At 42.6% G+C, this 15,225-nt stretch overlaps 1 protein-coding gene across 2 annotated transcripts in view; it reads right to left on the minus strand.

Annotated features, from left to right (window-relative positions):
- Nucleotides 1–15,225, minus strand: part of AGFG2 (ArfGAP with FG repeats 2) — a 61,256-nt gene that overhangs the window by 31,690 nt on the left and 14,341 nt on the right. For both annotated transcript variants that reach the window (XM_033924835.1, XM_033924837.1), the window contains exons 2-5: nt 3,526–3,619; nt 2,544–2,659; nt 532–670; nt 249–423 (exon numbers count right to left, since the gene is read on the minus strand). In XM_033924835.1, the coding sequence (XP_033780726.1) occupies nt 249–423; nt 532–670; nt 2,544–2,659; nt 3,526–3,619 (524 nt within the window). The remainder of the gene's footprint in view (nt 1–248; nt 424–531; nt 671–2,543; nt 2,660–3,525; nt 3,620–15,225) is intronic.

Consider the following 15,225-nt stretch of genomic DNA (forward strand, 5'->3'; position numbering starts at 1 on the left):
AGACCATAGTGGGCCCCAGCAGATGAGGAAAGTACGCTCAATTTTTCTTTTTTTGGCCATTATTAAATTGTCCTTTGCTGTCCCTTAATGCTATCCTGCCTGGTATTCCTATTTCTTGTTCTGTCCGATTATGGCATTCTGCCTCAACTAGTTTCTGATTTAAGTTTGAAAAATGATTTGCTATGGTTTCCACTAAAAACAGTATAACAAATATCTAATAAACAATTTAGTCTAAGAAAGGCTCTCACCGCCAAATGCAGGGAATGCCCCAAAGACTTGCTGTGCAGGCTGGGGGGCTGCAAAGGGATCTCCTCCAATGTCTGCAAGCAGGTCAAGGCTGGCTTTCTTGGTGGCCACTAAAGGTGGTGGCTGCTGCTGGGAGCTATGGTGCTGCTGCAGACGGGCTTGAGACTGGCTCCCTACCTGTAAATAAAAGATGAGCGACATCCTCCATTATAAAGAACAAGAGAATCACAGCACTAATGGCGTTCCTTCCCACGGTACCTGGTTGTGAGAAGACCTTCAACTTACCTGGCCATGAGCAGGACCTCCTGCAGACTGTGACTCTTCCACCACGGAACGAAGTGGTTTCCCTTCTGAAGGAGCAATTTGTCCACTGCTAAAAGAGATTTTTGCAGGCCCTGCCTTCATCTGATCTGGTGAGACATACCTGCAAAGAGAGGATAAATGGTTATATAAAGACTCAATAGGGAGAGGCAGAACCAAAGCAATTTCTGTTCACAAAGGGAATGGCATTGTTACTCATTCAAAGGAAGAAAGAAGTGGGAACAATACCAGAGTATTTGAATAAATATAACTATTTAACCCTCCTAAATCAGAAAAAAATATATATATATAAATAACTATTTAATTCCAATACTGTGGTATTGTTCCCACTTCTTTCTTCCTTTCAACTTTTTTTTGTGTGAGAAGTTCTGTTCCTGTTTTTGCTGCTACATTATTACTCATTCAGGCATGCTCAAATTGCTTCACAATAAGATCTTTACGACATCTCCTGGCCATACAGCAGCTAGGAAACAGAGTATACCAACCACCCTCTCCGTAAAGAAGAATTTCCTAACATTACTCTTGAATCTACCACCCCTCAACCTCAAATTATGACCTCTGGTTTTGTCATTTTCCTTTCACTGGAATAGATTTTGTTCTATGTTAATACCTTCGAAGTATTTGAACGTCTGAATTATATCTCCCCTGTCCCTTCTTTCCTCTAGGGCACTGTTCTTCAACCGCCGGTCCGCATGAAATTTCTGCCGTTCTGCGGAGGGCAGGCAAGATTGCTGCTGCTAAACCCAACAGGAAATCTTCTTTCTGCCGTCAATTCTGATGTCGAGAGGACGTTCAGGGCCAGCCAATCGCTGCCTGGCTGGCCCAGAACGTCCTCTCCGATGTCGTAAAGAAGATTTCCTGTCAGGTTTAGCAGCAGCAGCAGGGCGGTAAGAGCAGGAGAAAGGAAGGAGGGAGGCTTTTTTTTTTTTTTTTGCCGGCAAGGAGGGAAAAAGGTAGTCAGGCAAGCAGGCTGGCTTTGGCCAGGGAGGGAGGGAGAGAGGTAGACAAGCAAATAGGCTGGCTTCGGGGGTGGGACAAAGTGTGGAAGGCAGTGAGAGGGACATGGGAAGGAGGCACTGGGGAAAGGGGTGGGATTTTATTTCTGATTATTACATAATATATCAAATATATCAATATTTGAATGAATTCACAATAAAGATGATTTTATGTATTATTGAATTGGGAGGGAGGGAGGGATGGGGGATTATTATATTCAATAAGAATGATATAAATTTAGATTTCTTACATAATATTTTAACATTATAGAATACTAATTTTCTAATGAAATGTTAAATTTGATGCTAATATGTGAGTCAATCAAGTTTGTATCTTTAAGTTTTATATGAGTTTATTTGATACACTTGTTGTAACATACGAAAATGAATAAAGAATTATAAAACAAAAATAAAACATTTGTCGGGAAAAAATATTCCAAATAAAAACGACGCAAAACTTTTCCAGGTGCCTATTCCTGTAAAGTAATAATAAACATTCAAATACACCATAGAATTTACTTACGAAAGATACATAGCCATGTTCTGTAGGGCATGGAGCCCTAATATGACAATTCTAGTAAATGCACATGCCCAATTTCAAAGGGGAAGCACCGAAAGATCAATTACCCGATTACAGTCAGGTGAAGGGTGAAACGAGAGATAATATATCAGAGTCTTGCAACAAAGCTGAGATTTTAAGTTTTTAGTTCAATCTTCTAACTAGTGTGTGGCACCACCTCCCATCCACCACTCTCTAGAGAAGCACCTCCCAAAAAATGGAACACTTACTTTACCCCCATGTGCTCAACTAAAGAGCCTGCTGCTGGGTTTTCACTGGACCTCCTCCTCCTACTAATCATATCTATAGTGCTACTAGACATACGTAGCGCTGTACATCAAAACATAGAAAAGACAGTCCCTGCTCAAGAGTTCACAATCTAGTCATCCCACCCTACTCAAAGTGTTTCACTTTGTTAGTACCATCTCTTCTTCTCGTATTTCTCCTGAAGAAACTCCTTCACCTTCTGTGGATCCCTGGAATCTGGAACAACTGAGCTACGAGAATCACACAAGCCAAGCCAGATCTTCCTGCAAACCTAATACACAAGAAACAAATTTAAAAATTAACTCTTAATGGACTACTTAAAAGCTTTTTACATTCAGTGCACTATTCAATTTACATTTTTGTTCTCTGATCTTAATCATCTTGCTTGTTTCTTTCCTGTTCTAATTGTATTTCTTAGATTTATCAATTTTTTTAGCTTATTTTCTCATCATAAAGAAGGTACCTATGTTACCTGTCCACCAAACAACTTATGTTTAAAGAGTTCTACTCACATCAAGTCTTTATGAGTGAAACTTTGAAAAGGTATTTATTTCTATGCATAAACAGAGTTTTACGAATAGAAATTAGGCTTTTTAAACTTGTCCAATACATGCAATTACAGATTTTTCAGAAAAGTAATCCTGGGGCGAGGCTAGACAGACTGTACACAGATACATATTTCTAAAAGCATGAACTAAAAAATAAATAAATAAATAAAATTAAAAAAAAAAAAAAAAATATATATATATATATATATATATATATATATATACACACACACACACACACAGTATATATATATCCACACAAATGGCGCAAAGCTGTGCACACACTCCACCCCCACGTCAATTTTTAAAAGGAAATTTCATTTTAACCTTTTGAAAGCAGGCACACGTTTCAAAGCTGTTCCCTAAGAATGAAGTTGAATCCAATGGTGCTTTTTGGAACAGATGCTTATTCTATACTTGTACTTCCACTATACATACCCCATATTGCTTAATTCTTCTCTCTACACTAAAGCCACAAAGAAGAGATATATCTTAATGCTCCAAGCAACAAATCCAGTATATCTGCATCTGCTTATCTCCTGCATGTACTCACAGTAGTTCTACTATTTATTTTACAGTGTCTACTAACCTCATTTCCTCGGGCCTGTAGAAAGTTCACTTCCTGTTCAGTGAAGGTGGTCATAGAGATGGATTTCACTCTGTGGGGGGGATTCAAGCCTCTCCTAAAATTAAAAACAAAAGCACAGAAAAACAAAAAACGTCAAAGACATTTGTGCCATGCTGTTAAAAATAGATGTTTTGGTCAGAAGGCAGCACTGGGACACTAAGCCAGTCACATGCTAAGGAACTCTAATGAACTTGCTGATGGATGCGAAAGTTTCTTTAATAAATTTTGTAGGGATAACCTGTTCTAGCTTTTACAATATAGTTTTTATTTCATGCAATGTAATCTTTAATGTTTCATTCATTTAAATTTTTTATTCAAACAATGTTTTAATCTTAAAAAGGAAGGATTATGTATCAGTTTCTTTCTTTTAAAATGGGCATTTTTCTGACATTCCTGTAAGAATTCTCAGCCTCTTTTTTAATTCTTTAAGTTTTGTATTATGTTTATTGTCACTCAGTCAGGTTTTATTAAGTATAAAATGCCACAGGGGGCGCTAAGGAGTCCAAACAAGATGGAGGTGCAAGGCTTGTGCTCCCGCCCTCACCAATCTTTTGAGAGCAATCTTACTGCTTTATTGGCTTAAATATTTTGCTTCTGATACCCTACGGAATGCCTTCCACCAAACTTGACAAGATTGAAGTGGTGTTTGCAGCAAATCTCTCTAATGCAGTGGTCTCAAACTCGCGGCCATATGCGGCCCGCCAGGTACTATTTTGAGGCCCTCGGTATGTTTATCGTAATCACAAAAGTAAAATAAAACAGTTTCTTGATCATATGTCTCTTTAGCTATAAATTACAATATTATTATTAAGACTCAGCCAAAAGGAAAGATTTATAAACTATAAAGTTTTACCTCATGCAAAATTGTCATTTCTTTAATAAGACATTAACTATTTTTTTCCCGAGGCCCTCCAAATACCTAGAAATCCCAAAATGTGGCCCTGCAAAGGGTTTGAGTTTGAGACCACTGCTCTAATGCATATTCATTAGGGCTAGCCGTCCTCCAGGATAGGATTGGAAACCACTTGGAGTACAGGCTATAGTGGAATGAGTGACACAGCCTCTCAGAAGGTTAAAAGTAAATAAAAACACAACATATGCTTTAAACGAATGGTCTCTAAGGCCTGTGCTTGTCTCTACTACATATGTGTAAGCCAGGGTGAGCATATGCTGTAGGGATGTTTCTCCCTTTTTTTGGCTGTGCTCAGTTTATCTGACTGCCTGAACCATGTCCTCCTTGTTCTGTACCACAGGACCCGACTCTTAAGGTGGTTCTGTGAGAGATGTTATTGAGGGGAACTGGCAACTTCCTATATAGTCCATCACAGAGTTTTTCCTAGTACTCATAAGGATGGCAGCAACAAGTACACTAATGCTTGTAGTACTGTTATTCAGAGAGATCCACAGAAGGATCACCTTCCCAAAAGGAGGCGGTAAGGCAAAAATGGTAAGAGCATGAGCTAAACATAGAGGTGATTAGATACAAAACACTGAAAAGATGCAAAGGGCCCGATTCTATAAATGGTGTCTAGGTTAGGTGCCGCTAGGTGCCCTAATGACGGACACCTAGCAACGCTTAACTAAAATCCATATGCAACTAAAAGGAAGGAAGAGGGCATTAACTTGAGATATAGGAAGGAAGGGAGAACTGTTGGGCACGAGTGTGTGAGTGAGAGATGGTTCACATGGAGAAAGGAAAATTGGGGAGAGGGAAACAGAGGAGCGAGGTAGAGATGCATGTGGAATAGAAGGATGAGAGGGAGAAATGATGGATATGGTGGTGGAGAGGGACCAGAGGGACAGATTAAAGGGGATGCAAGGGGGTGGTCTGTTGGACTCATGGATAGAGAAAGATGTATGGGGAGGGAAGGAGAAATGTCACACTCGGGGGAAGAGGGAGAGGGCAGAGAGTAAAAAGTTGAACTCATGGAGGGAGAGAGATGTATGGAGAGGGAAGAAAGGAGGGAAGGAGAAATGTCACACTCGGGGGAAGAGGGAGAGGCAGAGAGTAAAAAGTTGAACTCATGGAGGGAGAGAGAAAGATGTTGGTTGGGGAAGAGAATGAGGACTGGAGGAGAGGAAGCATGCAGGAGGCAGAGAGAATGAGATGCTGAACTGGTTGAAAGGAGGGAGAAATGATGGATGTGGAAGTAGAGGGAGTGGGAAAGATGCATCCTAGATCTCTCTTTCTCTCTCTTTTTCCCCACTCCCTTTGCAACAGGGGAGGGAATGAGAGAGAGATAGGAAGACATGTTGCCAATGGTGGCTGAAGACAGAGGAAGAAAAAGTTGGACTCGTGGAGGAACAGAGAAAGATGTTGATTGGGGAAGGGAATGAGATCGGGAGGAGAGGAAGCATGCAGGAGGCAGAAAGAAAGAAAAATATTGGATGCATAGTCAGAAGGAAGTACAACCAGAGACTCATGAAATCACCAGACAGCAAAGGTAGGAAAAATGAAAATGAAATCACCAGACAGCAAAGGTAGGAAAAACGATTTTATTTTCAATTTAGTGATAGAAATGTGTCAGTTTTGAGAATTTGTATCTGCTGTCTATATTTTGCACTATATTTGTCTATTTTTCTATAATTGTTAGTGAGGTGACGTTGCATATTTTAAAGTCATCTGCCTTGACCTCTTTGAAAAAATACTGAATATAAATGATAATTAACATTTTTTCTGCGTACAGTGTGCTTTGTGTGTGTTTTTTTTTTTTAATTTTGTGGTTACTATTATGTATTAATCAGATTATATTGTGTGTATTATTATGGGGATGGAGTCAGGGGCAGAGCTTGAGCAGATCTGGGGCTCGGTTGGTATTTGTTAGGCTTATGGGGTACTTGGCTTGAAGAAGTTGAGAAATGCTGCCCTATATTATAGCGTTTTCTTGGATTTTTGCAGGTCAAGTGCATGGCCTGCATTTTTTATCATTAAATCTTAGTTGCCAATTATCAGATCATTCTTCAAGCTTCATTAGATCCTGCCTCATGTTATCCACAACCTCCAGGGTATCTACCCTATTACAGAGTTTGGTATCATCTGCAAAAGACAAACTCTACCAGAAAGTCCTTCCATAATATCACTCACAAAGATGTTAAAAAGTGCTGGCCTGGGGGGTCCTGGGGAGCCCGACAATAATTAAGGCTTGAGCCTTTAGCTCCTCTCATCGCTCATCTTTACTTATCAAACTTGACTATTTACTTTTTTGTGGCAATGATGATTCCTCAGTTCACCCTCAACTAAATTAAACAAAATTGAAGCTATCTTCTCAATCACTTCCAGTGCAAAACATCTCAAAGCTGTCCTGCTGTTACCAACAAAGTCAGATATGAGGAAACAAGACTCCAACAACATGGCTGAGGTATCAGCTCAACTTTGTCAGATTTCAGAGATTCTGACAGAAAGCAAATCTGATATTTAAAGATACAAAAAGTGAAATTACTAACCTCGCAACTTGGATCACAACAATAGATGCATGCTTTGGCATGTTAGAAAAGAAAATTGTTCAGATAGATGAAGTTATAACCAATCAGAGGAAAATCAAATAGAAGATTTTTGCAATGGAAATCGGCAAATCTCTTTTTTGAGAAATGGCTGGCAACAGTACTCAGCATGAAATTTGACAGGCTGATGAAGATGGAATGTGCTCTTCGAGTTCCTGCCCAACAGGCATTGAGCACTGATAAAACTCAGACCAGTCTTATTGAAAATCCTCCGCCTCCCTCAAGTGTCGGCTATATTGGAGCACATGAAAGTACAATGGAACATCAGCTGGCAAGGTCAGTCAATTAAGATTGTTGCTGGTTTCACCAAGCCTACCGCTGACAAGGTCTTGGATCCACATTATGGTCTATTGTCACCAGCAAGAATGAAAATAGCTCATAGTATTGGAGAGATATGTAGAAGAGCAAGACACTTTCATTCATACTTGAATGTTTTGTCTGATCTTTTACCTGTTATTGTGTCCAGAGTCATGCAAAGGGTAACAAATGTTTATGAAGGTGGGTAATGGGGGAGGTTTGTCCTTCAAGCCTCCTGTGGGCTTTCTTTCCCCTTCAATTTCATGGTTGGATGGTTTCACAGGGTGAGAGGTTCATGTTTGTTTGTGGGGTAGATGGGGAGGGGGTAATGAATGGATGTGTTTATGGCTTTTTAGATTTTATTATTATAAATGCTAAGTGAATTGTTCTCTATAGGATGTGTACTACATTTACTGTTCATTATTGGTAGGAAATCTATTTCTCTTGCTCAAAAAGGTTGTATAACCTTTTTAGGTTGTGTATCTGTTCTATGTAACTACCTGTAATGGCTCAATTTTGTAATATTTAGTCTTTTAAGGCTAGGTATAAACAAACCAATCAAGCACAAAAAATTTCTATTACTGTAAGAATCACAAAGCACAAGCGGTATTTTTTTATTTTTTTACAAGAAACCAAACTGACTTATCAGAATCCCTCAAATTAAAAAGAAATTGGGTTATCCAATGTTTTGCTTCTGTTGCCTCAGTTTGCAAATGTGGGATGACAATACTGATAGCCAAGAGTTATCCTAGTCTTCAAATTCAAAAAAGGACCCTGGATTCTTGTTAAAATATCCTTGGCCAATCAAATCTATACTTTAGTTAATATTTATGGGCCCAATATTGATGATGGTGCCTGCTTTAGGAATATTCCCAAAACCATTGTTTCCCTAACCTCTGAACACCTCATTATAGGGGGTTATTGGAATATCATGTTGGATAGTATATTAGATCGCAAATCTAGTGCTAAATTTCATATTACCAGAGCGCATCCAGTTTTACATTAGCTCATTGCGGATCATGCCTTATCAGATATTTGGAGACTTACAAACCCTAAAACAGTGATTCAACCTTTTTTGAGTCACTGACCCATTTAGGAATCTGATGAAAGCTATGGACCCCCTTCCCCAGAAATATTCACAAACACAACTTTGAATGCAATGAATATAATGTACTTTATTTATCGAGATTTGATTGTCTCTTACGTAAATGACATATACAAAGAATGATTAAACTTTAAATTAAACAATCTAAAAAAAAAAAAAAACCCCAAAAAAACCCCACTCCTTTTTAATGCAAAAAGTAATGGCCACTCATAGAAGATTAGGTTTTACCTTTGATAATCTTCTGTTAGTCCCTGGAGGATTCCATACACTAGGTGTTCAATCCCAACCTGTAGTCCAGGTGTTGCAGAAATCCACAACTTTTCTGAGCCTATGCTCCATCCCCTTAGCCTAAGAGCTACCGGTAGTAAACAAATCCAGTTAAGTCCCAAAGCCAAGCAACATATCTGAACATATCCATGACAAGGGGGGGTACGGAGGGAGAATCCTCATCGACAGAAGAAATTCATGATCTGGTTTGTTCTGCAAAATATTAAAAAGTGATACAAAGGCAACTCAGAAAAAACATTGACGAACGATGTGGAACTAACTTGCAGTGTGCAGCAAGCACTCCAAGAAAGGCCTTCAGAAATGTGCATACTCATAGAAACTCCCCATAGGATTCAACAACTGGCTAGAAAATCTTCAAGCCTGTGATGAGTAACCAAGGCAGAAAGAAGCAGGCTACTCCAAACAACTGAGTGAATACAGAAAAGGCTGGTCGTTTGAAATCCTTCAGGGACTAAGAAGAAGATTACTGAAGGTAAAACCTAATCTTCCATTCTGTTACGTCCTTTCTGGATTCCATCAAAGCCACATTAGCTAGGGAGGGACAGAAGAGCCTGCCCTCAAACCCAAAAACGGCATCAGAACACGCTGCCACAACTCGGTAAAACTGGGCATGCCAAAACAACTTGGTAAAACCACACAAAAGTATGAAAAGAGGACCAAGGAGCTGCCCTGCAAATTAGAATGAATCGCGCAAGATACCCTCACAAAGCAGCCACACTTCTTGTTGAATGTGCTTTAAGCGAGATCAACAGCTGCTTGCCGCAAATGACGAAAGTCACAGAAATGGCCATTCAAATCTATCAAGGACTTGGACACCTGCCCACCACGGTGAGGCGCAGCAGTTAGAACAAAAAAGAAGAAGTGATCAGACAGCCTGAAAATAGCCCTTTTCAAATAATAGAACAAGGCCCTCCGGACATCCAATTTGTGGAATAACTGATCTTTGTGCTATGAGCCTGTTGGATGAAATGCAGGCAACCTAACCTCTTGATTGACATGGAAACCTTCAGCATGAACACGAGTCCTTCAGCAAGAAGGAAGTTACAGAACTGAAGAAAACTCCCGCGTCCGTAATACGGAAAAAAGGTTCCCTGCACGAAAGAGCATAAAGCTCCAAAATACACCGTGCCAAGACAATGGTGGCCCAAAAGACCGTCAGGTCCAGAAAGCACAGTTACTTACCGTAACATGTGTTATCCAGGGACAGCAGGCAGATATTCTTAACTGATGGGTGACGGCACCGACGGAGCCCCGGTACGGACAATTTTAGAGTGATTGCACTCTAAGAACTTGAAAAGTTCTAGCAGGCCGCACTGCGCACGCGCGAGTGCCTTCCCGCCCGACGGAGGCGCGCGGTCCCCAGTTAGGATAAGCCAGCTAAGAAGCCAACCCGGGGAGGTGGGTGGGACGCAAGAATATCTGCCTGCTGTCCCTGGATAACACCTGTTACGGTAAGTAACTGTGCTTTATCCCAGGACAAGCAGGCAGCATATTCTTGACTGATGGGTGACCTCCAAGCTAACAAAAAGAAGGATGGTGGGAAGGTTGGCCATTAGGAAAACAAATTTTGCAAAACAGATTGGCCGAAGTGACCATCCCGTCTGGAGAATGCGTCCAGACAATAGTGAGATGTAAAAGTATGAACTGAGGACCAAGTGGCAGCCTTGCAGATTTCCTCAATAGGAGTGGAACGGAGGAAAGCTACAGATGCTGCCATAGCTCTAATTCTATGGGCCGTGACAGAACCTTCCAGAGTCAGTCCGGTCTGAGCATAACAGAAAGAAATGCACGCTGCGAGCCAATTGGACAGCGTACGTTTAGAAACAGGATGTCCCAATTTATTCGGATCAAAGGACAGAAAGAGTTGAGGGAATGATCTGTGGGGCTTAGTACGGTCTAAGTAGTAAGCTAAAGCCCGCTTACAGTCCAAAGTATTCAAAGCCTGTTCTCCAGAGTGAGAGTGAGGTTTCGGAAAGAAAACAGGCAGAACAATGGATTGGTTGAGATGGAATTCAGAGACAACCTTAGGGAGAAACTTTGAATGTGTACGCAGAACCACCTTGTCATGATGAAAGACGGTAAAGGGTGGGTCTGCTACTAGTGCATGGAGCTCACTGACCCTCCTGGCAGAGGTGAGAGCAATCAGGAAGAGAACCTTCCAAGTGAGAAATTTGAAAGAAGCCGTGGCCAAAGGTTCAAACGGAGGTTTCATTAAGGCTGAAAGAACCACGTTAAGATCCCAGATCACAGGAGGAGGTTTAAGAGGTGGTTTCACATTGAAAAGTCCTCGCATGAATCTGGAGACCAAGGGATGAGCTGAAAGGAGTTTCCCATGGACTGGCTCATGAAAAGCAGCAATAGCACTGAGGTGGACTCTGATGGAAGAAGACTTGAGACCAGAGTCAGACAAAGAAAGAAGGTAATCCAACACGGTCTCCACAGCAAGGGACGTAGGATTATGATGATGAAGAAGACACCAGGAAGAAAACCGTGTCCACTTCTGATGGTAACATTGCAGAGTGGCCGGTTTCCTGGAGGCATCCAGAACAGAACGAACGGGCAGAGATAAAAGAGTATCATTTGAAGTTAGCCCGAGAGATACCAGGCTGTCAGGTGCAGAGACTGGAGGTTGGGATGCAGAAGGGTCTCCTGATGTTGTGTGAGCAGAGAAGGAAATTGTGGAAGTAGAATAGGTTCCCTGGAACTGAATTGAAGTAGAAGGGAGAACCAATGTTGCCTGGGCCACCGTGGCGCAATCAGAATCATGGTGGCCTGTTCCCTCTGGAGCTTGAACAAGGTCCTGAGCATGAGAGGCAGAGGAGGGAAAGCATACAGGAAGAGATTGGACCAATCCAGGAGAAATGCATCCGCTGCTAGACGGTGAGGAGAGTAGAGTCTGGAGCAGAAGTGGGGCAGCTGATGATTGTGAGGAGCTGCAAAGAGGTCTATCTGAGGAGTGCCCCACTGAGCGAAGATGGACTGCAGAGTAAAAGGATCGAGTGTCCACTCGTGAGGCTGGAGAATTCTGCTGAGCTTGTCCGCTAAGGAATTCTGTTCTCCCTGAATGTAGATAGCTTTTAGGAATAGGTGGTGATCTGTGGCCCAAGCCCAAATCTTCTGGGCTTCCTGGCATAAGAGGCGAGAGCCCGTCCCACCCTGCTTGTTGATGTAGTACATCGCAACTTGATTGTCTGTGCACAGTAGAAGGACCTGAGGAAAGAGAAGATGCTGGAAGGCCTTGAGGGCATAAAACATCGCTCTGAGTTCCAGGAAGTTGATGTGATGTTTCATTTCCTGGGCTGTCCAAAGTCCTTGAGTTTGGAATTTGTTCAAATGAGCTCCCCAGGCATAAGGGGAGGCGTCGGTGGTGATGACAAGTTGATGAGGAGGTAGATGGAACAAAAGACCTCTGGAGAGATTTGAGGATATCAACCACCATTGTAGAGACTGATGGAGAGAGGATGTCACAGATATGTGTCGTGAGCAAGGGTCCGTCGCTTGGGACCACTGGGTCGCTAGGGTCCATTGAGGAGTGCGTAGGTGGAGACGTGCGAAGGGTGTGACATGAACTGTGGAGGCCATGTGACCCAAGAGTATCATCATTTGCTTGGCAGAGATGGAACGTTGATGAAGCACCTGCTGACACAGAGATTGGAGAGTGTGAAGACGGTTGGACGACAGAAAAGCTCTCATGAGGACTGTGTCCAGCACCGCTCCAATGAATTGAAGTCTCTGAGTGGGGATAATATGAGATTTGGGTAGATTGATCTCGAACCCCAGAAGTTGTAGAAACATGATGGTCTGGTTGGTGGCCTGGAGTACTATCTGAGAAGAATTGGCCTTTATAGAAACATAGAAACATAGAAACATAGAAAAAGCGGCAGAAAAGGGCTATTGCCCACCAAGTCTGCCCATTCCAAGTATCCCCCCCCTGAGTTTACTCCCTTAAAGATCCCACGTGAGTATCCCATTTTTTCTTAAAATCTGTTACGCTACTGGCCTTTATCACCTGGGGTGGGAGTCTGTTCCAATGGTCCACCACTCTCTCGGTGAAGAAGTACTTCCTGGGATCGCCATGAAACTTCCCTCCCCTGATTTTCAGCGGATGCCCTCTGGTGGTTGAGGGTCCCATGAGCCAGAAGATATCATCTTCTGACTCGATGCGTCCCGTGATGTACTTATACGTTTCAATCATATCTCCCCGTTCTCTTCTTTCCTCAAGTGAGTACAGCCGCAACTTCTTTAGTCTTTCTTCATACGTGAGATCCTTGAGCCCCATGACCATCCTGGTGGCCGTTCGCTGAACCGACTCGATCCTCAGCACGTCCTTTCGGTAGTGTGGGCTCCAAAACTGCACACAGTACTCTAAATGAGGCCTTACCATGGCTCTGTACAACGGCATCATAACCTCAGGTCTCCTGCTGACGAAACCTCTACGGATACACCCCATCATTTGTCTTGCCCTGGAGGAAGCCTTCTCCACTTGATTGGCAACCTTCATATCCTCGCTAATGATCACTCCTAGATCGCGTTCCGCCGTAGTTCTAACCAAGGTCTCACCATTTAGTACATAAGTTCTACAGGGGTTTCTCCTGCCCAAGTGCATTATCTTGCATTTTTTAGCATTGAAGCTTAGCTGCCAAGTTTTTGACCATTTTTCCAGCAGTAGTAGGTCGTGTGTCATATTATCAGGTAATAAGCATCTGCCTACTATGTTACAAAGTTTGGCATCGTCGGCGAACAGTGATACCCTTCCTCTAAGTCCTTTCGTCATATCTCTTATGAATAAATTGAATAGGATCGGACCCAGGACCGATCCCTGCGGCACTCCACTGATCACGTCCGATGCTTTGGATGGGGTACCGTTTACCACCACCCTCTGAAGTCTACCGCTCAGCCAATCCCCAACCCATGTAGTTAGAATGTCTCCTAATCCCATCGATTTCAGCTTGTTCAGTAATCTTCGATGAGGGACGCTATCAAATGCTTTACTGAAGTCCAAATATACCACGTCCAGTGACTCTCTGGCGTCCAGTTGTCTGGTAACCCAGTCAAAAAAGCTAATCAGATTAGATTGGCAGGATCTACCCCGGGTGAACCCGTGTTGGTGTGGATCACGCAGTTTTTCTTCATCTAGGATTGTGTCAAGATTCTGTTTAATCAGTGTTTCCATGAGTTTACACACTATAGACGTGAGACTCACTGGTCTGTAGTTTGCTGTCTCTGTCCTGCAGCCCTTTTTGTGGAGTGGGATTACGTTGGCGGTTTTCCAGTCCAAGGGGACCCTTCCTGTACTTAGGGAAAGATTGAAAAGAACAGATAATGGTTCTGCCAGGACTTCCCTTAACTCCCTGAGCACTCTGGGGTGTAGGTTATCCGGTCCCATGGCTTTGTTTACTTTGAGTCTTGAAAGTTCGCCGTAGACACTACTGGGCGTAAATTCGAAATCCTGAAACGGGTCTTTCCGGTTATCTCCCGTCTGCAGCTGTGGACCAGCTCCCGGCTCTTCGCGGGTGAACACTGAACAGAAGTATTGGTTTAGTAATTCTGCCTTCACAGAGTCTGATTCTGCAAAGTTACCGTCCGATTGCTTCAGGCGAACTATCCCATCTTTGTTTCTTTTTCTGTCGCTAATATAGCTGAAGAAAGATTTATCCCCTTTCTTAATTTTCCGTGCTAGCTCTTCCTCCATTCGGAGTTTGGCCTCTCTGACTGCTGTTTTGACAGCTTTAGATCTGTCTAGATAGTCCTCTTTTGCCCCTCTCTGCCTAAATGTTTGTAGTCGATAAAAGCGTCTCTTTTCTGTTTAACTAGGTCTGAAATTTCTTTACTGAACCATTGGGGTCTTTTGTTTCTCCTGCGTTTACTTACAGTCTTTATGTATTGGTCTGTTGCTTCGTGTAGTATGGACTTCAGAGTCAACCACATATCCTCCACATTATCAGTTTTTGCTTGTTTATGTAGCTCCTCATGGACGAACTCTCCCATGCGGTTGAAGTCTGTGCCTCTAAAGTTGAGAACCCTTGTTGCTGTGTTTGTTTTCGGGAATCCTTTCTTGAGGTTGAGCCAAACCATATTATGGTCGCTGGAGGCCAGTGTTTCTCCTACTGAGACTTCCGTGACGCTATCTCCGTTGGTGAGAACCAGGTCTAGCAACGCCTTGTCCCTGGTGGGTTCCAATACCAATTGCTTGAGGCGTGCGCCCTTTATGGAGTTTAATATTCTTCTGGTGCTACCCGTAGTCGCGGAGAGTGTGTCCCAATCTGCATCTGGCATGTTGAAGTCTCCTAGCATTACAGAGTCCCCGCGCAGTGTGATATTCTCTATGTCCTCGATTAATTCCATGTCTTTGTCCTCTTGTTGCCTGGGAGGTCTATATATCACACCAAGGTATAGGCATCTTTCATTTCCTCTGGCCAGGTTCACCCAGAGGGATTCCCCAGTGTATCTAACATCTGTGATTCTGGTGG

This window comes from Geotrypetes seraphini, chromosome 16 (assembly GCF_902459505.1).
Source record: "Geotrypetes seraphini chromosome 16, aGeoSer1.1, whole genome shotgun sequence".
Classification (NCBI taxonomy): domain Eukaryota; kingdom Metazoa; phylum Chordata; class Amphibia; order Gymnophiona; family Dermophiidae; genus Geotrypetes; species Geotrypetes seraphini.